We start from the raw sequence: 25,351 nt of genomic DNA, 5'->3' as shown, positions 1-25,351 counted from the left end.
ATGTACATTTCTGTCTAAAGTCATCTTATTTCATAAACACTGTTGATTCATTAACATTAAAATCAGAGCCGACGTTGGCTGTGTAGCATGAGCCTGAACAAAACTGGTGTGGTCTGTGTACTCTCTTTTCCAAGCACATCCCAGCCTCCTACCTCACATCCTTAAGAACTTAAGAGTTTAAGGGCACTATAAGGAATGTCAGTCAGCACTGTTCTTGGGAGCCTTTCCAATAGGAAAGTCAGCAAAACACACAGTACAAGATAATACATGGAAAGGACACGTGTGTGGTTGAGAGCAGAAACAAGGTTGGACGTTGTCCCGTCCCTATAAATGTGCATCAGTGACTACATTATCTGTAACTCCGAATGCCCACACAGCGGGTGGAAGTTTTCAGGTGGGTATTTCAGGTGGAACTCTTTGCTTGGTTTCTGTTCTGATAGTGCTAGCACTGCTTCTAATGTAATGATACTCCATCCTGTTTGCTTTTGTTTTCTTGTAGGATCCTATATAGAAAACCACCATCTCCAAACAGTATCTTGCAATATTTCCCATTTTGTTTTAGTGTTTTCAGGGTATGGATTTCTACATTCAGGTTGCTACTATATTTTAAGTTGATTTTTATAAGTTGTAGTAAGAATTGGGGTAGGGGGAGACCACCCAGCTCCCAAATGAATCACACAGAGAGACTTACTTTTAGTTATGAGTGCCCTGCCTTGGCTTAGCTTGTTTCTAGCCAGCTTTTCTTAAATCATCCTGTCTACCTTTTCCCTCTGGGCTTTTCCTGTTCTCTTGCTTCTGTCACCTTACCCTGTGGATTGTTGTGTAGCTGGGTGCTGGCCACTGACGTCCTCCTTGTCCTCCTCTCCTTGTTCTCTCGCTCCTCCATCCTTCCTCCTCCTATTTAGCCTCTCTGCCTGTCAGCCCCGCACATCTTTGCTCCTGCCTCATAACTGGCCGTTCAGCTCTTTATTAAACCATCAGGTGTTTTAGACAGGCACAGTGACATAGCTTCAGAGTTAAGCAAATGTGGCATAAACAACAATCACACACCTTAAAATACTATTCTACCACAATGAGTCATGAAGTAAAAGGGTGTAGTTCTCAATCCTGTGCATATGATAACCACAGTTTTTCCAGCATTGTTGCCCATTCTCCAAGGTATACATCTAGTGTCTTTGTGAAGGTCTAGTTGGCTGTAGAAATGTGGACTTAGCTCTGGGTTCTCTATTCAGTTCCATTGGTCTGTGTTTCTCTGTTTGTTCCAGCACCATGCTGTTTTAATTACACTGTAATAGATACTAAAGTATTACAATGTCTCCTGTTTATTCTTTTTGCTCAAAATTGCTTTGACTATTCAGATCCTTTGTGCTTCCATGTGAATGGTAGAACTCTCTCTTGCTGTACTGTAAAGAGCATAATCACTATTTCTGCGGAGACTGTGGAACCTGTCAATCACTTTGATAGCATGGACATTTTAACAGTATTAATTATTCCAGTCCATGAGGATCAGGGATCTTCTAGTTATGCTTGTGTTTTTTCTCTAATTTCTTTCATAAGATTTCTATAATTGTCATCTTAAAGGCATTTCACTTCTTTGTTTATTCCTTTTTTATTTTTGATAGTTATTTTGAATTGAATTGCTTTCAAGGTTCCTTTTTCAACATATGTATTTTTTAATATATGGAAAAGCTACTGGTTTTTATATGTTGATTTTGTGTCCTATTTTGCTAAATTCTAACAGTCTTTTGAGAAGGACTGCATTCATATATAGTCATATATGCAAACAGGAAATTTGACTTCTCTTATTTATTTATTCAATGTGATTTTTCAAGACAGGGTTTCTCTGTGTAGCTTTGGAGGCTTTCCTGGAACATGCTCTGTAGATCAGGCTGGTCTCGACTCACAGGGTTGCGCTTGCCTTTGCCTCCCTAGTGCTGGGACAAAAGGCAAGTGCCACCACCATTTGGCTTGACTTTCCTTCTTGTATGACTTTTGTTTTCGCTTGCCTCATTTTGGAGGGGCTTTCTACCCCTGTGGTACATAAGAGCAATGAGAGGGAACATTTTCTTCCTTCCTGATTGTAAAGGGAATGCTTCAGCTGTTCACCAATTGTCATGATATTGCCATAGGTTTGTGGTGGCCTTTGGTATATTAGATACAGTTCTATAACTAATCTGTTGACATTTCCTTATCATGAAGGGATTTTTCATTTTATCAGATACTTTTTTGCATGTATTAAGATGATTGTATGATTGTTAACCTTCATTCTGTTGATTGATGAATTATTAATTTGCACATGTTTAACCATTCTTGCGTCCTTGGGATAAAACCAACTTGGTCATGGACCTTAGTCACCTCTTATTTTATTTATTTGAGTGTTCTTTTTTAACTTTGGTAAAGATTTTTTGTTTGATTGGTTGGTTGATTTTGTTTGGGGGATATGGTTTCTCTTTGTAACCTTGGCTTTCCTGGACCTCACTTTGTAGCCCAGGCTGGCTTCAGACTCAGAGATCCTCCCGAGTGCTGGGATTAAAGGTGTACAGCATCACACCTGGCTAAGATTTTATTTCTGTTTGTCTAAGCTGTGGTACTTTCGCTTTACTGGATGGTAACTGTGAGGAGGCAAAGAAACGTTCCTTAGTTGAAGTCCTCAGTATTTGACATGGCATGACATCAGCATACAGACAGGAGCAGAGACGGGCGGGGCCTCTCGTGTTCCAGCTCTCATAGATGCTGAGATACCAGGACTCTTCTCCAGTGAGTGTTACAGCCCTTTGCAGGGGCATTGGGGATCTAGAAAGTCAAGATTCCACAGTCTTTGGCCATGATTGTCACTACAGTGTCTGGGTTTAAGTATGAGAATAACCCAGCCATAAGCAATGGCTTGCAGAAGCTTCCAGACCTAAAAGTGTTAGGATTCCCCAAGTCTTGACAGCAACAGTGCTATATGTCTCAAACTTAGGTGCCTGAAATCGTTGCTATTTGGGGGATGGTAGCTTTCTGATACTTTCAGTTAACAGGGTCTGCAGTTTCTCTTCCCAGGGTCTTTGTGGCATCCTAGCCTTTAACCTTAGCTCTTTGACCTTAGCCCTTCGCCCCTCTTTCCTTCTCTTTCCATCCACTTCACCTCATCTTCCTGCCCTGATCATTGTCCAGTGTACCTTGTCGTTATAGTGACTGCTGAGTCTGCTGTCACTCCTGCAACTACTGCTGCCACCTCTTCTGAGATTATGAAAACCATGAGACACTCGCCAGCTACTTGGCATTTGCACCTCACCCTGCTGGCCCACTCTCTATGGGTCAGCCTCTTCTACGACTGTCAAAGGTCTACTTACTGCCTGAGCCAGGAGGTGAATGGTTCTAGTGTTTGCTGATTCTACAGGGTTGAATCTACAGTCTGAAACTGTAGACCTGCTGACTTTGTCTGCAGTGACTGCCCCAGAACTGGGATAGTCCAAGTAGTTTATTTTCTTTTGACTATGATTTTTTGACTGTTAAACCCCTCTGATTTCTTAGGAGTTCACTCCAGAAACTAATCATTATTCTTAAAGCTTTTAAATTACTCCCCCAAGGAACCATACTGATATAGTTAATATTTCCTATTACATGGTTAGAAAGTAGCTTCAGGCACTGGTGAGATGGCTCAGACAGTAAAGATATGTGTACCAGGACTGATGATCTGAGTTCCATTCCCCTGGATCCACATGGTCCTGTGACCTCCATACATGTGGCTGTACCACAAGCAGCCCCTGCCACACACATACAAAATAAATAAAATGTAATTTAATAAAACAGCTTTTGATAGAATCCAGCTATCCCTCTCTCTCTATTCAAAGTAATACAACTGACCCAAGAGACTCAGTTTAGACGCCATCATTAGAACATCATTAGACTTAAGATGGGTCACAAAATGAACATACAGAAGCCAGTCATTTCTATGTCAAAGTAATTAGAGAATAAAATTGTAACAGGAAACCCATCACAATGGCAAAAAATACATGTAAAATGCCTATACCAATTTACTTGATAAGACAATAGGATGTAAATGAAGAAAAACCATTGTGAAACTCCATCAAAGGACTTAAATCAAGATGAATTTTGAATAAATAGTGTGCCAGATGGTGGCTGCTGTTGGGATAGCCCTTTGTAACTCAGATAGTCCCAAATCTCTGAGACTTTCTGGCTCAATTATTTCTTTGATAGCTCACTAATTGCTCTATTCCTTATATTAGGGGACATTGCTTGCTTCTTCAAAAACCCCTAAGCATTTGTAGAGATGACCGGGGCCTTATGTTCCCCTTGATCAAAGTTAAGCACAATTATTTTCTGTTCTCTTATTACTTGATCATCTACATATTCACTTACTCCCTATTTACTAGATGTTTATTGAGTGCTTACCATGTCCTAAGTACTCCACAGATGCTTAGTGTCCATTGTTTATGCCTGCTGGCAGGGGGTGGCCTCTGGAAGTTGCCCTTGGCTCAGAACATAATCTTTTGTCTCATACCATCCCTGTGAAGCCCTAGTAGCAGTGGGCTATTTTATACAAGGTTTATCATAAGGTTTCAAGGATGCTCTTCGTGGATGAGCCCTGTGGGAGAAGGAATGCAGAGAGACGTGAGTAAAGATAGTATGAGACAAGAAGCAGAGGAAGACTAAGTCCATGGACATCCCTTGAGGGCCATTTCCCATCCCATCCTTTATCTTTCAGCCTCAACTGCCAGCATGGTTTGGAATTGCCTCATCCTATTTTTTTTTATCATCTCCTGTTTATCATGTCAGCCTCTGCCATTTCTAGACCTCCTCTGTAACACATCTCTCCAACAGTAATATTTAGAAGCTCAAGTATCTTTATTTATTTTTAACTAGAGACAATTTAATAATCTCTGTCTCTCCATCTTACTTGTAGGGGTTTATGGTCTTTATTTGCCTAACATAAGGACATCATTAAGCTGTTGTGGTCCTGAAAAGAGAACTCTTTGGAAGACATTCTGATATCCACGGCATATTTTAAAATATTTTTCTTTCCTCTTACTGAATTGGAATTTTGAAGATACCAAGTCTTTTCTAAGCAAATAAAAGAGATCTCCAACTATAATCCCCATATTTTTATTTAATATAATCTCCTTAAAATTAATTACATTGAAATAATTTAAACAACAATAAGACAAATCTCAAAAAGAATGATAATAGAAAAATAACTGCACTAATGGCTTAATATAAACACTGCTCCAATGGTAGAATGAGAAGACAAAAATTGAAAGCACCACAAAGTTCAGAAACTCAATTAAGAATAGAAAAGCATTTAGAAAATAATGAATCCAATATGAAATACCAGGAGAAAAATACAGACAAATATTTTTGTAACAAGAGACCAACAAAGGTCTTTCTAACCATGAGAAAATGAGTAACATTCTTAATAAATTTGTTGTTTAAATACAGAATTCCCACACTGGAGTGAAGCTCAAAATCACTATGCTAAGTAAAAGGAGCCAGATGCAAATGCCCTGTATTGTACAGTTATATTTATACAAACCACCCAGAATAGGCAAATCTAAAGGGACAACCAGTAGATTAGTGGTCATCAGAGAAGCAGACAAATGACTAATAATGAGTAGTGCAAACAGTGATGAAATGTTCTGGAATAGGTAGTGATGGTAGTCAAGCAGCTTTTAAAACTTTATTGCTTGAGAATTTCATATTCGCATATAATGTGGTTTGGTCAAATCCACCCCCCCTTCCTCTGCTGTAATCCCTCCCATATTCCTACTATCACTCTTCCCCTAGGGAGTGTGTGCTTTTCAAAACCCACTTCGTTCACTTAGTATGACAGTTTCTACACACATGTAAGGCCATCCACTGGAGCGTGGACAATCTGTAAGAGCTGACTCTCCTTTCCCCAGAAGTCATCAGTTGCTGGGTGGGACTTTCTGAGCCCTTCCCCATAAGTGCTGTTCTTTGGGTTGACTTCATCTTGTACCAGTGCAGTCACTACCAATGAGTGTACAACAGCCTCATTACATTTTGAAAACACTGTTTTGTGTCAGTCTTCCATTATCTCTGTTTCTTATGATTTCTCTGCCCCCTCTTCCACAATGATCCCTGAGCCTTAGGGGAGAGGGTGTGATATAGATTTCTCATTTAGGACTGAGCACTCCACAATCTCTTATTCACTGCGCATTGATCATCTGTGAGTCTCTGTATCAATCACCACCTACTGCCAATGAAAGCTCTCTGATAAGGGTTCATCAGCTAGTTGTGTACATTAAAGGTGGGGTTTTATGATATATCAATCATGTATCAAGTTTTAAAAGATATTAAGGAAAGTTTTACTTGGGGTGTCTATAAGAAAATGAAAGTCTGGCATACAGGTAAAGAATGATCAAAGAGTACTTTAAGATAAATGATTACTAACTGTATAAAGTATGAATTAAAGCAATGAGATGGAATGTTTGTTTACCTGGAAGCATAAGAAGAAATCTAAGTTTCCATTCTTGGGTAGAATGCAGTCTAAATGGTTATTCTGATACTGGTTCTCAAGAGAAATTTTGTAGCTTCTCCAAAGCTTTATATTGTTTCCCTGCATTTTCATTTCTAGGAACTTCTCTTAAATCAATATTTTCCTCCTAAGTAGCAGGTAGTAAAGTCCTGTTGACACAGCAGCATGCTCTTGCTGCTGGGGAGAAAAGTCAGAGTAAGTATATAAAATACAACAGACATATAAAGTGCAAAGCCCAGAAAGATACATTCCAATGTCTGAGTAATTGCCTCATATTGGCAGGATAATATAATTTGTGCTTTCTTGATTATACTTATGTATATTTTCAGCTAACTATGATTTCCAAATACATAATAGTATCCTTTATGATAATAAATTATTTCTATTTTTTACATTTAAATGTTACTTATTATTTTTGTTTGTTTGGAACAAGGCAGTGATATGTAGCTCAGACTAGCCTTGAGCCTTTCCCTCCTCCTGCTTTTGTATCCTGGGTGCCAGAATTACGGGTGTGAGCCTCCATGCCCAGCTAACAAATTCATTTTGTATCCTGCATTTTCAACTGCGAGAAACTTTCTGGTTCTTGTTTTGGTTTAGTGAACCCCTCAGCAGGAATAAAATTAGAAAAGGCAAAGATCCTTGCTCTTTTCTTGAGAGTAGGCCAGTGATTCTCCACCTTCCTCAAGCTGTGACCCTTCAATACAGTTCTTCATGTTGTGGTGACCTCCAAACATAGAATTTTTGTTGCTACTTAATAAATGTAATTTTGCTACTTTACTGTTATGAATCATAATATAAATATTTGTGTTTCCTGATAGCATTAGGCAACTCCTGTGAAAGGATTGTTTAAGCCCCCACAAGGGTCATGACCCACAGGTTGAGAACCACTTGACTAGTTTGTCAACTATAAAAATCCTTCAAAGTCAGATTCTCACTTTCTACCCATAGGAGTTGTCTTCCAAGGGGGTTAATATGGTTTGGGGATTTGATCAAAGGGTCAGTGATGGTTAACATTATAAATTAAACTGTTTTCAAGATTTTTCTATTTCAAATTCAGTCAGGTATGTACTACCATGCTCATGGTCAAATGGTATTCTTCCAATTAGAAACTTATGCCCCTTGATGTAACAATGTCTTCTCCCATTTTCCTAGACAGAATCATGAATAAACGGGAGGATAAGCAGGACCAGATGATACCATGAAGAGAAGTTTACAGGCCCTCTATTGCCAACTGTTAAGTAAGTTCATGCCTCGTTTGTTCTTTACTTGGAATATGCTAAGGTTATCACTTACTGAGCTCCAGGATCTCTGTGGAGGAAGACCAGGGTTGGGTCATTTTCCCTGTTTCATCTAGATAAGCCACCCTGCATCAAGTCACTCTCATGTCTTAGGCATCCATCATACTGTAGACCCCACTATAATTCTAATGTGACTTAACTATCATTAGATCTAATTGCACATCAAAAAACATGATCATTCTTTGTTCCATGGTACCATATAAGGTGTTTCTGTATGATCTTGTGTTGATTCCTCATGAGAAAGAACTGGTAGATTGTATTTTCTGGATTTTTGTCACATGGAACCTGATAGTCTTTGGGGACCACACAGCCTTTGGCTTGGAATGTGATGCATAGTCATGCGTGTGTCTCAAACAGTGAGTGGAATAAATGTGGTTTCTTGGTTTTGTGGCAGATATGGATTCTGATTTTCTGTGTGTTACTCATGTGTTTTCGGGTTGTGCCATAAAGAACAGTTAATGATAGTACTTGGGTGGAAATAGCTATTGAGTTTAATGTAAAGCCCAGTGCAGCCCATTATTTTGATACTCTGGGCAACTCACTTGGCAAAACAGACACTGGCCACTCCGAGTCAGAGCAAAGCCACTGAGTTGCAAACCTTGTGCATAGAACTCACTGCATCTGTCTAGCCTGGTGGGGAGGCAGATAGAAGACAGGTCTTTCCCTAAACCAAGCAGGGCCTGACTTTTGCTGAGAGAATAAAATGAATCAAATGAAATGATTAAGATGCAAATCACTAGTCAGTCAGCTGGCAGAATTTCTGACCCAGGTTAGATTGTTGTAGCTTGTGCAAAGCTCTTTATCTACACACAGTTTTGGGCCAAGCGTTTTAATTGGCTCATTTCTTCTGCTGAATTCTAATCCTGGAAACTCATAAGGCTTGTTCAGCCTGCTGGAAAGTCGCCAGGCTTTATGGGGACATTCTTCTGTTATTTTTTTCTGTGTGATCTATGGGGCCATAGTGTTGTTCTCTCTCTCTCTCTCTCTCTCTCTCTCTCTCTCTCTCTCTCTCTCTCTCTCTCTCTCTCTCTCTCTCTCTCTCTCTCTTATAAGCTAATCTGTTAAAGAGGGGGCCTTACAGACAAAAGAGGCTATGCCATAGGGAATGATCAAGTCTACCTTGATAGGAAAGGGGACCTATGAAAGATAAATAGAGCCCCCCCTCTATATGCACATATGCTACATCTCAAAGAAGGGGAAGTAGACTTCATTGCAGGAGAATTGGGGTATGGCAAAGCAACATAGCAGATTTAAGAAGTAGAAAAATGTTAGAGGAATCACCTATACTGAGTGTATGTCCTATGTCTGCATATTACTTAAAGCCATGCATTATCTGAAAGGCATTGGAGTTAGGCCTAATGCTACACAGTGTCCATTCTTCTAAACTCGAAACTGAGCACTATAAAAGTTGGAGTGGTCAGACATCACCTGGACAGCTACAGGCACCAATGGTCCATGTTTGCAGAAATGCTAAGGGACTCAAATAGCACTGATGAGGCAGCTCTTTAGTAATTAGGAGTAGGTCGTAACCATCACTAAACCTCCCAATTATTGACATGTATAATGACTCATATATGCTATTAGCATCCAGGTGTCAAGTGTGGTAGTTTGGATGTAATTGGGCCCCATAATCTTATAGGGAGTGGAACTATTAGGAAGTATGGCTTTGTTGGTGTCGGTATGGACTTCTTGGAAGAACTGTGTCACTGTGGGGGTGGGCTTTGAGATTTCCTATGCTCAGAATACTGGCCAGTGTATGAGTCGACTTCCTGTTGTCTATGAAATGTAGGAGTCTCAGCTACTCCTCCAACACCACACCTGGCTTTTATGTAGGTTCTGGGAATCTAAACCCAGGTCTTCAATTCATCTATAACAAGCACATTTTCCTCAGTCTAGTCCAGGCTTGGGCTTGGATCATATAGGACTCCATAAGGATTTATTTTTATGATCATTCTCCATAAAAATCTAAGATATCATTAACCTAAGATGCAATGTTATTTCATTAGCCACTAAGAAAAATATGTTAAGATTTCACATATCGTCAATTACATCTTGCACTGTAGAAACAGGTGCATGGGTAATATACATACTCTGTGGCTGGATTGTGGCTAACTGGGTAATGTAGTCCTCAAGTCTTTGCCACTGAATTCTTCTCCTTTAGGGCTAAACCTCATCAAATCCATCTGTAGTTCAGGCTTCCAGTTCTCATGGGTCCTTTGAAAACTGGAGAGATCAGAGGAACTGGGTCGTCACACACTGAGGTTGGCTCATGCATTCTCTCTTCATGGTTTGTTTATCCTGACAAGTGAGGGGAAATTTTCCCTAGGATTGAAGAGGCAAACTGATGTATTATAACTGACAACATGTTGTTTAGGTCCAGACAACTATTGACTCTGAATCTTGCCTTTCAGGTGTTACAGGCAACCATACAACTACTGAGGGGTATTCCCAAAGTTGGGGTGATGGGAGTATCTATCACCTCTCATAGTTTGAAAAAGAGTATCTTCCCTTGCCACTGACACTGCCTTGTCCCAATTGCCATGGAGTGTGGCAGTGCTGGATTCTGGATGAAGAATGAATGAGTTCAAATCCTGGCCCTTCTAAATTACTGGAATCTATTTCCAAACAAAACATAGCCATTTGAGCATGCTTCCATGCCTTAACAGCTGCTGGGCCATCTCTCCCTGGCGCTTTACCCGCCCAGCAGCTATGATGACTCTTGACCCTAATTAGTCACTGCGGTGGGAACACATTAGAACTTGGGCTTCTATTTCTTCTTTACTGAGTATTTGTTTGCTTGCTTGTTTTTTTTTTTCAAATAAAAAAATTGGAGGCTGGATATTTTTCCCTTCATGAAAAGATTTGCAAGCACTCTCTAGGGATGGGACAAGGTCTCTATAGCTCTGAAGTCAGTCATACACATTTGAGGCAGAAATACTGTCAAATGTGACCTTCGGCATACATAGTTTTTAAAGGGCCAATATTGGTTTAACACCTTTTTATGATTTTGAATACCTTTCATTATAGGATTGACAGGGAATGTCCAAGGGAAGTTGTGCTCATATTTAGGAACCCTATTGGCTCTTGTAAATAAGTGCAGTTTGCTATATGAAAGGCCCTCTACTAAAATATATGGAAGGAGAACATGTAAGGCTTAGCTGTAAAGGACATACTCTGAGCTAAATGATGTATTCTGATCTCTCCCCTATCCTTGGACCAATCATGTAACTTCACAGAGTAACTCCTCAACTGTAATGCCCAGATGAGAGGATAATACCTACCTTGATATATACTCACGAGAGATAAGTGATAAGGGCATAAAAATATTCCAGTGTTATAAAATGTCCTTCGAATATAAGCTGTTGCATTGTCAGAAGTTAGTGATATTTAGTAAATAACATTTATTTGCTTGGCAATACTATTTTAAAAAAAGGAGAGAAAGAGTCTGCATTACTCTGCCCAGTTGACAACTCACATGGGACCCCCTCACTCTACATAAAGCACAGAAGCTGAGTACTGTAGTGTGTGTGTGTGTGTGTGTGTGTGTGTGTGTGTGTGTGTGTGTGCGCGCGCGCGCGCGCGCGCACGTGCGGGTGTGCTCGCCTTGTTCAACAGAACACGTTAAATCTCTGGGTTTTTTTCTGAAAAAGAGGTTAAACAGGGGTTGTTTTGTTGTTATTTTTCTATTTTTCAATTTAAAAAGACATTTTCCCCATCAATTCTATATTCATTTGCAATTAATCTCAGAGTTTTGAGAGACCTGAGTCACCAGCTTTGTTAATGTGTGGTAGATACTAGAGGTTTTTCAATGTAGAACCCAGAAAGTATCCAAACCATTGACTGTGCAGCCTCTCCATCCAGTCCCTCCCTACTCTCATCCCTGCCTCTTCTTGAGTTGTTGTCATTGGCAGCATTTTCCTTGTGGTTACTCCTCGGTGTGATGGTTTGCCAGCCTCTCCCCTCTGGGGCTGGTCTTCTCCCGCCTCAAGCATTCCAGCAGTGCCTCTCGGGTAAACATGGCTTTGCCCAAGCTGCACCAGAGCATTACCAGGAGCTATGGCTTGGTGAGTTTACCAAATAGCAGACCAGAAGCATTTCCTGGGTGCCTGCTGGAGGACATCCTGCATCCCTCTTTACAATAGGAGGTAAATGAGAGGGGAGGGCTTGATGTTCTGAAGTGAAACGCCCACCGCACAGATACGGTAATGACCAAGATGCCAGCTGCTCTCCTGAAGATCTCTGTGAGGCATAGCCAGCCCTCCACCCCCGAGAGAAAACCAGAGTAGAGTGACTGGGGCGGCTTTCTTGAATACATGGAGTCATAGCTAAGCGGTTTTCACATGACAAAGAGAATTCCTGGGGAGAAAGGATGCTCAGATAAATAGCCCATTTCATTCATATATTATGGTTATTTTTTACCATAAATGTAGGTGTTAAATGATTGAACTGAAAAATAAAACACAGTAACTTGCTTAAATAGGCTAGCTATAGAAATTTTATGCAGAAAAATATTCCATGTTTCACTTGGTCTGATATTGTCAGGATATTCACTTTTCTCATGACAAGTGTCATAGAGAGTGGCATGAGTCCTGAGGGGTCCCCAGGAGTAACCCATAGAGCCATAGAGAAGTGGGCCTAGAGAGGGCAGGAAGCCCAGCAAGGGTGGAGCGCCTGTCTTACAAGCTCTGGTAAGAGACAGCTCCCACTATGGACTTCTCCCTTATGGAAGCAGAGCTGGAGTCCGTATTCCTGGGTATGCCAGGCATCAACTGAGAAAGACAGGGCCATGCCAGGCACTGTCCACATAAGCTTGGTGATTCGCATGACAATGTACATGGCAAACATTCAGGATGGTGCCATAAACACTGGACCATTCTCCTTACTGTCCACGTTACGTCCCTCTCCCCTCCCATTTCTGAGTATAAATTTAGTAAGAGATCACTTGTCTTCCATTGCTGAGATGGCTGGTGAAAGTTACGATTAAGCAGTCTGCCGTTGATACATCAACTGTACCCCTTAGCCAGAGATGTAATTGAAACTGTTCCTGGATATAACACCCCTGCTTTATTAAATTTTAATGATGGATATGACCTGGTGTTTTATTCTCTTATTCATTCCCTGTGGAACCCACATTTCTTTACAATGCCATCTCACAGATGAGAAGCTCCTTTTGGTTGTTGATGGTGCCTGCCATGTGCAAGGTCTGTGGCTCAACTCCCAGGTATTTGGAATCATCACCAATCCATGACTGCTTTATAAAGTTCTAGGGCCAGTGAGATGGCTCAGAAGAGGAAGATGCTTGCTGCCAATCCTAATGGCCTGAGTTCAGTCCCTGGGACACACATGATGGAAGGAGATAACAAACTCTCAGAAGTTGTCCTCTGACCTCCACATAATGGCAGGATTTTACACACACACACACACACACACACACGCACACACACACACATACACACCCCAAATAAATGTGATAAATATTTAAACCATGAACTTGTGAAAAACAAACTTACTTATAGGTTTCTAAGGCAAGTTACATTGTAACTGCGAGGGGAGGAGGAAATAGCTGTGCAGGTGTTCCCATGAGGAAATCTTGATGCACACATATCCTTACATCCAACAAGGAATGGAGAAGTTGACTTCAGTGCTCCAGGAGACTGATTTGGATGGCTGCCAGACCATTTACTTTTGGAAGGAAGCAGAGGACAGAAGAATAAAGAAAGTGTAACAGACATTGTTGCTAAATCTCAATTGGCATTGGCCAGAGTGTAGCCATTTGCTGCCCTTTTCTTTCATCTTCTGGGGGGAGCTTTATTCTTTAGGTTATATGGAAGTCATATATTCTCATAGTCAAAAGGAAGACCAAGTAGTAATGGCCACTCCATAAATGGATAAATAAATAAAGATAAGTGGGCACCCTAAGTGGATTATCAACATGGCGAAGCTCCCAGCCTGGCTGATGTGAGGGAAGAAGCTGAAGTGCCTCAGAGGCAGGGTTCATGCTGGGCATCCTCTCCTGTCACCCTACCCCACCCCTGACCTAGGCTCAGTCATGCCAGCTCTGTTTCTTTTACCCTTAGCCCATTCTCTGCTCAGGGCTCTGGGGTCACTCATACATGCCATCCTGGCATTCCTGTCCCCTCCAGTTCAGACTCTAGTCCTACAGCCCAGGATGCCACATCCTAGTCTCTCTGTCACACGTCCCTCATGTTCTGCATGCATGCAGTCCTGTGATGCTTCTCTTGACTGGATCTGTTTGTCACTTACATGTCCCTTTGGACTGTCAGCTAAAAGCCAGCACAAGCTATTTGCAGCCCACCAGAATGCCTGGTGCTTGGGTGTTCGACTCTCTCCTGGTGACAGTAACATTAGCAGAAATGAACTGGACAGAGGAGCAATGAGCAAGCTATTGGATAGTCAGAGAGAACCACGGTCATGATATCTGTCATGTGTATTCCCAGAAATGCAACACAAGCCACATGACTCATGTAAATTTTTTCTAGTAGCTACATTTGAAAGAAGCTAAGTGAAAAGAAATGAGTGAAATCCATTGCATTATCACGTTCTGTTTAATACAATGTGCTGTGTCCTTACATGACTCTGGTCTCAGAATCCTGACTGGGGCAACAAGGGAATAGAGAAAGAACCGACAGTAGGCACAGGAACAGAAAACCTGGGAAAACCAGGGAATGGATGTTCTCGGCTCTCTGATGGAGAAGCTGTAGCACCCAGGAAGCTCAGCGTGTTTATTATGTGTAGTTGAGCAGAGAGGTGGGGTTGTTGCTCATAGCTGAAGGAGCAGGATTACATACAGATACCTGAGGGCATAGGATTATTATATATAGCTGAACAAGGAAGTAGCTTTAGATTATCTTCGTAGAAGCATCCTCTATAGGGGAGAAGTCTTCAGACTTTAAACATCTAGAAGGGAAAAGTCAGAAAGGTATGGAGTACATCTTCTGCACACACTGTCAGCATTTGCGCAAGAACCAGGGGAAGGTCTTGCCATTCCTCTGAGCTCCACCTGGGGAAGACATTGCCACTCCCAGGGGGGTGAGGCTGTGGAGTCGTCAACAATGCCATGCTCATGTCAAACAGTGAGCATTCACTCAGGACTTCACTCAGAGCTGGTGCAGTTACTGTGCTTCCCCTCACAGACACCCCCCAGTCCTTTGAAATCTCATGGGCAGCTTTAGAGCACATTTCAACTTAAATACTAAATTTCTGTCGGAAGTGTTTGGCATTTCGATGTAATAAAATTGATAGATGCGAGGGAGGGGATGTGTTCCGGGGGGAGATGGTAGAGACAGAAAGATTCCCCTGGCTTGCGAGGTGGCCAGTCTAGGTGATCGGTGAGCTCCAAGTGATGGGTGATAGAAGGCACGCAGCATTAACACAAGTAAGCACACACATACTACCACAAGCTGGCATGCACACACACAAGCACACACATGCATATGTTCATATATACAAGCACACATTTGGGCACAAAATTGATAGTTGTTAAGAGTAGGTTTTGAGATTTATTTTTTATAACCAAATTATCAGTTTGAAATTTTAAAAGAAGTAAACTTTAGGGAGATTTTAAAATTGGTTCCTGTATTACACCAGCACCATTTTGGGTCGGTGTCAGTTGCTTCAGACCGTTGCTGATGAAGGTGCCACATCTCCTCCCACCATGCATTTACTGGTTGAGGACAGAGTCCCATGTGGGCAGAATCCCTGGGACTGTGTCTACAGCCCATCCACTTCTTGACTGATGTGTGAAGAGGGAGAAGTAGAGAGATCATTTTAAGAGCTTGAGAGCTATGTTGTTTAATTCTGGTTTGTTCTGGAAAGGGCAAAGCCAGGGTCCTTACAAGGTTCATGGATCACAGTCATCCAGGGTCAAACACAAAACAGCCCTCTGGAGACCCACAGAGAGCACAGGCCTATTCTAGGAACGTCACACCCACATCATAGAGACAGGATGCTTCTCTGCCAGAAGATGGATTTCTCAATGCCCTGAAGAGGTGTGTTCTCTTGGTAGGCCCCACCCCTTCGGGCAAAGCCTCTTCATGTCCAGCCTTCCTGATTTTCCTTCTACAAGCTCGTTACACTAACAATTCCAAAGAAACATTGTTTCATGATATGTAAGTCCCTCGGGAGAAGAACAAGGGTCAGTGTTAAGTTCTGAGTCATCCATGTCAGGGGCTTCTGTCACAGCTCTAAGTTAATTACAAAATGACAGTTCTCATCCATTAAAGTCATTAGCGCACTAATCTAATTGAGATGTCCAGGGCCACATGTGTGGATGACCAGGGTGCCTGACAGGCACAGGGCTGAAGCTTGACATGGCACAAGTTACCAAGAGTTGAACCTTCCAGAGAGAGAGAGAGAGAGAGCTTACAGGAGAGAGTTATTTCTCAGTGGAACGAACTGTCAAGAATGGAACCCTTAGGAGAAAACCAGGCTTTAGAACCTTCTCTGTAACTCCTCAGGGGGGATTAGTAGGTTCCTTTCTGTTTTCATTATCTTTTAACAGACTATTTTTTGAGGCAGTTCTATGCAGCCCTAGCTGATCTCAAACTCAAGGTAGTTCTCCTGCCTTGGCCTCTTAGGTGCTAGGATTACAGGCATGTACCACTCTATACTTGGCTTCTTTTGGGAGAAGCTGAGAAGGATGTCTTACGTAGACCAGGCTGACTCCAAACTCAGATGAGACTAGCATTGGACTACTAATGATGCCTCTACCTCCTGAGTGTGGACATTACACCACACCCAGCTTCAACACACTTTAATAAAGAATCTAGTCTGTGTTAGACATGATACTTGGAATAAAATGTCATGAGGGCGTATAACTCAGTGACAGAGTGCTCACCTGTCATACGAGAGAGGACCTGAATTCAGTCTTCCAGACATAAGCCCTGACCTGAGAGCACCAAAGCTGCTGGAGAGAGGCCTCACAAAAGAACTGTGGCACAAACATTATTCATTGTTGCCCCCTCCTCAGACAGAAGGTCTGCTAGATAGCTTTGTGGAAAACTCTAGGGTTATAGATACAATGTATACTTTCCACTCTCCAGAAGTGTGTAATCAAGAGGACAAGTATGAAATATGAAAGTAAAAAGATGCCATATTATAGGATATGATAAAAAGCTATAGATCGAGCCTGTTCTTGAATGCACTTTAACTAATGAAAAAGGCAACATATGAATCCACTTTCTGATTCTTCATCAGATGTTTTAATTGGTTCCAAACTTAGGAAATGGCAAGTATTGTTCCCCAAAACCAACATTAGAAGTGACAGGAAAAGCCTTTATACTTACCAAGCTGTCTTCCATCCTACACACTGACATCCAATACTCCTGACAACCCCGGTGATGGGCGTCTACCACCATGTTACAAGAATTACAAGCCAGGCATAGTGGCACACACTGTAGTTCCAGCAATGAGGAGGAGGAGGCAGAGCAACCATAAATTCAAGCTCATCCTCAGATACATATTGAGTTTGAGGCCAGCCTGAGTTATCTGACACCCTGTGGCAAGAGATGGAAAGGTAAACCCAAAAAGCCAAGTGTCACACCCAAGACAGCAGAATTAGGAGTGATCTTAGATCCATGTTCTCTATCTTCCAACAATATAGTTCTGAGTCACAGCTCTTGCAATAGGGAGAACACACAACCCCCTGAAGAAAGTGGTGCTGTCCGAGTGGAGTTTTTCTAGCAGCTTTGGCAACTCCAGCAAGTGAATTCCTCTCTCCTCCTTCTTGCAGTCTGCATTAGCTTGGCTTAGCAGCCTGGCAGTTAGTTAGCCTTGTTGCCCATACCCCCACCCCAGATCTGGTTGAAGATATAAGTAACAGGATTGACTCTGAAGTCAGACATTGACTGGGCAATAATTGGCAAATAATAATAATAATAATAACAATAATTGCAACCTAAAGGGCATTTCTTCTGTAAGCTGATAGATCTATAGCTTTTGTAAAGTTATTTTTTGGTTCACAAACTCTGGTTGTGCCATCCTTAGGTCTACATTTTAAGAAATCCTAGATTATTATAGAAACTGTGAAAAAAGATGGGAAAAGAATTCTGGCTCCCAATGTAACATCCGCTTAATTATTTCTTAGATTAAATTTGCCTTCATCCAGCCCTCAGCAGAGGCTGCCCCTGCCCCTGGCGCTGAATGAAGCTCCCGCTCTTGTGAGGTTGCTGAGGGAGCTCCTGTATGATGGGGCGTTTCGTGTCATTGCGGGATCTCCTCCTCGTCCAGCTGATCCTGAGTGCCCTTGGGTCTGAGGACTCAAGTGAGGAGAGCAATCACAGAAAGGTGGATGGCTGACATTCAGGGTGTGAGGTCCCCTCCTCCTCCCCCACCTTAGATTTCCGCCCTTTCTCCCTTAGCAGGCCAATCTTCAACAGACCTCAGAAGCCTGCTATGTAAGCTCAGCTCGGGGTTTCCTGCTGCGTCTCTGTGGGTGTCTTCTTCCACGAGGAGGAGTTTGATCGACTCTTCCATAGGCCCCCAGCTCTGGAGGCCAGCCTTCCACAGAATGCTCACCTAGCACAGTGACAGGGACGCTGACTTGCCTTGATTCTTCATGTATTGCCTCAGCTCAGACTCCACAATGGAGCCGGTGTTTCTGGCACAGATTACAGTTGAGTGTTCTAGACCCTTGTGGGCATCGTGGATATGATGTCACCAGCAGCGCTGTCGACAGCCAGGTTGCTTCCTTCCGCATGGTCTTAGCGCCTCCATGCCTATGGCACACTGCTCACTAGTCTTCTAGTATGCAGCATCTGAGAAACACAAAACAATTTATTTTGCCTGCCTTCCTTCCTTCCTTCTTTCTTTCTTTCTTTCTTTCCTTCCTTCTTTCCTTTCTCTCTTCTTCTTTCTTCTATTTCTTTTTTTAAAAATTTGTTCCTGCAGAGGAAGTTAATGTGGTTCAGTGAAGAGATAGGAAGTAATAATAAATATTTTGCAAAGCTAGATTTGCTGGTGCACACCTGTGATCCCAGCATGCAGGAAGCTGAGGCAGGTAGAGTGTGAGTCCCAGGTTATAGTGATAACCTGTCTCAAAACCCACCAAAAGTGCTAAATAACCCTAGAGTCTCAGCATAAAGAAATCATGGAAGAGGTCATCATTGAATTCAGAGTTGTTATAAACAAACATCTGAGAAGATGGAGAAGTTTTTGAACCGTCCTCACTCTTACATAATAATATGGACAGTTTTAAATCTCTGTTTTGACTTGCTGTTTAATAAATTTAACATAGTAACAGAAGAGTCTTCAGACACCCACACCGGAATGTAGTCTTAGAGGGATGATGGTTTGACATTTGAAGAATTGTAAGCATCTTGCAAAAACCCTTTCATTGGCCCCTGAGCTTTCTCTGCTCACTGCACAATTTGTCACAAGTGTGCAGGGTCTGCAATTCAGCAATGGCTCTACCCATTGTGCATAAGTGCTTGTATCAGAGACACTTGGGAGAAAGCAACCTCACCTTCATGGTGTGTTTTCAAGTTCAGCAAAAGCACCTACACTAATGAAATCAGCTGCTGTGTTTTCTGTTACCCTGACTACTCTGTTGCCATGGCTACTCTGTTGCCACGCACGATAGCCCTGAGCATCCTTTTCCTGCAACTGATGACATTTCAAAGTATGGACTCAGCTGACAGAGGCTCCGTTTTCTTAAATTCTCCTTTGTACTGAATGCGTTTTCTTTTAAGGAACAAAGGATGCTTAAGCTCTGAATATGTGGCTAAATGCATGCAGCAGAAAACTTTAGTAAGAAAAATAAATTTTAGTTTATGAAAACTGCAATGTGTGTGTGTGTGTGTGCACGTAAGCACACGCGTGCACGCGTGCAGGCCTCAAGAAATCTGCCTTCGGGGAGTGTCAGTACAGTGATCTAGAAATAGAAGCCTCGGGCTCATGCGTACGCAGGACTGTGCTGCATGGCTGGCTTCAACACATTGTGCTCCCAGTGTTGGCTAGTCCACGTGTGTGGTTAGCAGTAGCTCATCAGTAGTTTTTCTCAGTATGTTTCCAAATTATCAAATGGGCATGGTCAAACTACTTTGGGTCTTCCCCGCTTCTGCAAGGTATCCTGAATGCAGCTGAGTGGTACAAGGCATCATCATAAACTCTGACTGCAAGGAGGAGAAGACATTTTTATAGCCATCTTCTCAACCTTGGTATACATTGCTTCTCAGTTTTCTTCCTTTTTCTCTCTCATCTTGAAAAACAGGTCTATTTGACTTGGAGCCATTGGTTTAAAAATCGTAGAGCACATTCCTGGGGCAAGAAGCCCTGGGCTTCTGTTTGCTTGTTTACTTTGAGGACTCTTATTGACTGTGTAGCCCTAGATTAGAGTAGTGAGCTGGTGACCTTCTAGGATAGCAGTCGCTGGAGAGCCGGCAATTTCTGGAACTGAATCAGATCAGATGACATGAATGCATGCATGAATGCAGCAAATATTGGAGTGCCTTCATAAGCTATGTGTGAAATCCTGGGCATGTCTGTGCAAGTTCAAACAGATCAATTTTTAACCTCTGAGAGGATGGCTTTAAAATTTTTCCAAAGCAAATTTTCATAGGCATTTATAAGAACTTACTATGGAGCCTCAGCAAGAAGACAGGGTCTCTTAAAAGCGTTTTAGGCCAGGCCTGGTGGCACACTTAAATCCAAGCATGAGGGAGGCAGAGGTAGGAGGGTTTCTGATGAGTTCAATGCCACCCTGGTCTGTAGAGCAAGTTCTAGGATAGACTCAGCTACATAGGAAAATTGTTGAAATTTTTTAAAGCTTCATGCAGCCAACCAGTAGATAATCTGGTTGATCTTTTGTTTGTTTGTTTAGTTGGTTTTTTTATTTTTTGTTTTTGTTTATTTTATCAGTAGACCATTGGTGGTAACAGCACCTAGACCACCATGGCCTAAAATAAAAACAATTCATTTCTATTATTTTTTAAAAAGAAAAAAATCAGTTTTATTTGTTTAGTTTACAGTGTGTGTGTGTGTGTGTGTGTGTGTGTGTGTGTGTGTGTGTTCATGCTGTGGTATGTGTGGAGACCAGAGGACAGCTACTGGTTGCCCTCTCCAGCCGTCTGTGGGATCCAGGGTTATCAGGCCTACGCAGAGCACCTCAGCTCACTGAGGCATCTCTCCAGCCCCCATGGAGGTTTCTTTGTCACTCGCAAGCCTCAGCTCTGACTGCCCTTGAAGAGCTCTCAGGAACTGAAGCTTCGCCCATCTTACGATCCTACCCTCATCAATGCTTGACCTCCAAGGTCATGACAGAGAGAAGAGAGCCCACATTTGTCTCCTCCCTAGCCTTGAAGTGGTATACATAACTATCTGCTCCACTGTGTGGCTCTGATGACGTGGTCCCCACCTACGGCAGGAAGACTGGAAATGTCGGTGGTTTGGCATCTGCTTCCCAAGCACACATCAACTATGAGAGGGGAACACCCATCTTGAGTAAAAACGTAGTGATTTCTATGTTCTTTGCATTAATCATAAAACTCTAGAGAGTAACTAATCAAATGAGATAGCCTGTCAAGTGTCGAACTGGTCTGACAGCCTGTGGCATGGAGAAAAATTAAGACCGCCGGTATGTCTCTCCGACACAGCAAGTTCTAATCCGGTTGCCATGGAGCTCCTAAGCACTGTGTCATTATAATGGCTTCCCGTTACAGAGCTCTGCTGCCATCACTGTCATCATCGCACGTCTCCTGGTGTGGGTGGGTATCCTGGAAATCCATGAATGAGTGATCAGAAACACCTTAACTTCATGTTTTGACAGACTTGTGGGGTAAATATTACTTTTGTGCAGTTGAAAAGTAAATTGTGAGACATTTCAACTCCACTGTACCAGCATTGAAAGAGTGGGAAATGTGGGGTGAATAGAAATGAGGCTACTGGCTATGATTATCCCTGTTGCGTGCTGTGCAACCCAGGGACAACACTTACATTGCAGGCTGTGGGATGGGTCCACCTGGAGTTATGTGACTGGTCAATGGAGGACCTGAATGAAAAGTTCAGTCGGGGAGTAATTAAAAAAACAGCAGCTTGTGAATCTGGCACCGTAAGCTTGATCAGCTGGTAGCTTCCTTTTAGGTTGTGCTGGGGTTAGCTCTGATCAGTTCTTTTCTTGAAACCGTCTGTGAGGAAGTCTTGCACCGTAGCAACTGTTGTTACTTTTCTCTGGAGAGATGGGAAGTCAAGAGCTGAGAGCATTATAGGAAGGGGAGAAACAGTCGACAGTGACGGGCATAGAATCCTGTCCTCTTTAGAACCACGTGGATGGATGGGTAACCTCTCTGACCTCTAACCACTCATCTGAAAGATGGGGGCTTAGACAAGCTCTCTGTATCCATTGATGGCCACAGAGAAGCCCGCTGAAGAAGGTGCAGTCTGCTTAACAAATCCAGTTCTGTGGTAGCTCAATGGTAAGAACAATCATCTAAGAGTCCGAGATATTCTAGTTCTGGCGGTGCTGGTACTCTGCTCTTGATCCTCTCACCTACCAAGCTCTGCTGGACCCATTTATAAAGCATTTTCGTTTATTAACCTGCATTAATCAGGCTTCTAGAGGAAAAGAACCAATAGAATGAATATCTATTAAGGGAGGATTATCGGATTGGCTATGTACAATGCAGTCTGGGTACTCGAGCAATGGCTGAATGCATGCAAGAAAGGTGAGAACCTGGTGCCACCTGAGTCCACAGGGCTGGATGCCTCAGTAATCCATCCTGATGCCAAGGGTCTAGAAGATTCCTGGAGAGCCACTGGTTGGCTCTGATGTAATACCAGTGGCAGGCTGCTCAACACCAAGGCAAATTGGGTAGGTGACCTCACCACCAAGATGTGAAGGCAAGCCAGCAAAAGCAGAAGCATTTCCCTCAGGCCTCTTTATATCTGGGCATCCTGAGAAGGTGTTGCCTATATTTAGGGAGGTCTTCTGACTTCAGTTAACCTAGTCAAGAAAGCACCTTCCAGGTATGCCCAGAGGCTTGCCTCATGGATGATTCTCATACCATCACAACACCTACCTATAAAAACACTGAGTAATCTTATAGTTCATGTTTTGTTACCTGGCAATTAATTACAATATCTGAAGTTCTGGTTTTTTTAACAAGGTAGTCAGTCAATCTGTCATCAGTCATCCCTCTGCTTGGCTGACTCATGCACATCTTGGCTTGTTTCCTTGTATATCAGGTAACTCTTGGGTGACGTCTCATACATGGCTAAAGTTAATCCAAAGCCATTTGGAGACTGCTTATCTGAGAATGCCTCCCTAACAAGAAAAGCCCCATTTCTGGATTTTCTCAAGATAATGCAGAGTCAAGTAGTTTGTGTTGATGTAGTTGGGACCATAGCTGGGTTGGTCAGTTTCAGCTTCTTCCCATACAGTGGCTGATCCTCAGGCTACCCATAGGAACCATGACTATTCAGATACCTTTCTGGAATTACTCATGTGGCATATTTAACACAAACTAAAAACCTATGTCATGAGAGGGCGCATCTATCCATTGTTATAGCACTCAACAATCATTGGCAGGTGTGCACATTGACTTCCCTGTCTCACACACTATCGTTTCCTGGACCATCATGAAACCTGCGAATACATATGTATTTTACATGTTCCTTTACAGGAATTTGATACATCTGATGCTACAGTCATTCTTACAATTTAGTCTTTCAAATATTCTCATGGGCTACTTTCCACACTCCATAGAATCTACCAGAAGCACTGTAAGATCAAGTCTATTACTATCTTTTAAAAAATATTTAATTGTGAACCAGCAGTGGTGGCACATGCTTTTAATCCCAGCATTTGAGAGGAAGAGACAGGCAGATCTCTTTCGAGCCCAGCCTGGTCTACACGGAGTTCCAGGACAGGCTCCAAAGGTACAGAGAGAAATCCTGTCTCAAAAAAAGTATTTAATATGTATAATGACTACACCTGAGCAACATAGACTAGACACTAGAATTACACTTCTCAAGAAGACTAACAGCTAACCTTAGTAATGAAAAACAGTGAAAGTAATGAGTGGCATTGAGAATTCCTCCTACAGCCAGAGTAAAGTTCACAAAGCCAGTTAGAGGGACGCTGTGCTTCAGTTTTCTGCATGACTCTGGCCACAACTGAAAAGAAAAGGACTTCCCTAAGCAACAATGATGGTGAAGGCTAGCTGGAGAAGATTCGTGTGTCTTTACTTACACTCCCTTTCTAATTTTTTTAAACAACTGCAATGTGTAGACCTGATGACACCCAAGCCAAGGTTTTTTTTGTTTTTCATAATACATTGAAACTTGGAAGAATTTGGAAAATTCACTCATTTAAGTTTCTTGTATCATTTCAAGAAAAATTTTTAAAATGCATTAATTTTTCTTAGCCAAGGTGACGTTGCCACAAAGGTGAAAATATTTTCTAAATGGTAGAAATAGGATTCATGAATTCCAAACTAGTAAAATCTACTCAACAAAATAAGAATAATAGAATTTTCAGAGCCCACAGGAACACAATCAAGAGGAGAGAAAATGGGGCAGAGAGAAAGTTAGGTAAATAAGAGAAGGCAGAGATAACTCCAAATATCAAAAAGTACAATAAATATAAATGAACCAAACTAACTAAGTGCCCCACCACTAAATTCATAAAGCCATACATTAGAGCAAAAACCAGAAAAGGATGAGAGACAGAAGTCACTCATTTAGTCTTACTGGTGCCCACAGTTGTGGCATTGCAGCCTGGTGGGAGGGATGGCTGAACATAATATCTACTACAAAGGACAGCAATCCTGATGTCAAAATGCCTGCAAGAATACTCCATCTTCTTATCTTCTCTAGGGGTAGAGGCAACCGCAAGTCTTTATTAATGCTTCTTTTGACACTATGTCTCTTAATATTCATGGCTTGGGTCTTCTACACAGTTCCTACACAAGCACCTCTTTCATGACCCAAGATGTCACACACTGGTGAGGAATGAAGTGCTTGTGGGGTCATTGAAGGATTAACTGTAGACTCGTAAACCATCCCAGAGTTGCAGATGAGACAGCATCATCAAGAATTTATCAAAGTGATTCATCTCCATTGCCGTGGACAGATTGCATTCTCGTTCTGTCACTGAGAGTTTATAGCCAGCTTCTGAGTCACTGCAAATGTATTATTAATAATACTTAGAAAAGCAGGACATTGTTGCCTGATTTTGGAGCATTGCTTAAAGAGTGGAGCCTGGCTTCATAATAAGTGTCTCTGGTAACTTGGTCTTCTTGAAACAAAATCTGAAGAAATATCCTGTTTTTCCTTCCAGTTCTTGGGCTCTGCTCATCTTTTATTTGATAATATATTAAAACTTCCATTGACAAATTAGGCTGAAGATAAAAGCCTTGATCTATCTCTGCCCTCCTTCTCTTTGAGAGCCCTTATTGAATAAAGAGGCCTTTGGCATGAAATAGACATTAGTAATGAGATTGGTTTGTTTATCTACACTGGATAAGTCAGTGCTAGGAAGCTATAAACTGGGCAGAAACATGTGATCCAGGAGATAAGTGTGGGGACTTCTCTTATAGGT

The 25,351-nt window shown here is 42.1% G+C and overlaps 1 protein-coding gene across 4 annotated transcripts in view; it reads left to right on the top strand.

Moving 5' to 3' along the window:
- Positions 1-25,351, top strand: part of Tmem108 (transmembrane protein 108) — a 420,643-nt gene that overhangs the window by 293,711 nt on the left and 101,581 nt on the right. For 2 of the 4 annotated variants that reach the window (XM_040739726.1, XM_005072038.4), the window contains one exon: positions 7,656-7,737. In XM_040739726.1, the coding sequence (XP_040595660.1) occupies positions 7,698-7,737 (40 nt within the window). In that variant the 5' untranslated portion in view covers positions 7,656-7,697. Of the gene's footprint in view, positions 1-7,651; positions 7,738-25,351 lie in introns of all 4 variants that reach the window. The other 2 variants (XM_040739725.1, XM_005072037.4) reach the window with 1 other exon arrangement.

The sequence above is a fragment of the Mesocricetus auratus genome, unplaced genomic scaffold, assembly GCF_017639785.1.
Source record: "Mesocricetus auratus isolate SY011 unplaced genomic scaffold, BCM_Maur_2.0 Super-Scaffold_100691, whole genome shotgun sequence".
Taxonomy (NCBI): Eukaryota; Metazoa; Chordata; class Mammalia; order Rodentia; family Cricetidae; genus Mesocricetus; species Mesocricetus auratus.
Note: the sequence above shows the minus strand (reverse complement) of the source record. Positions and strands in the feature narration are given on the sequence as shown.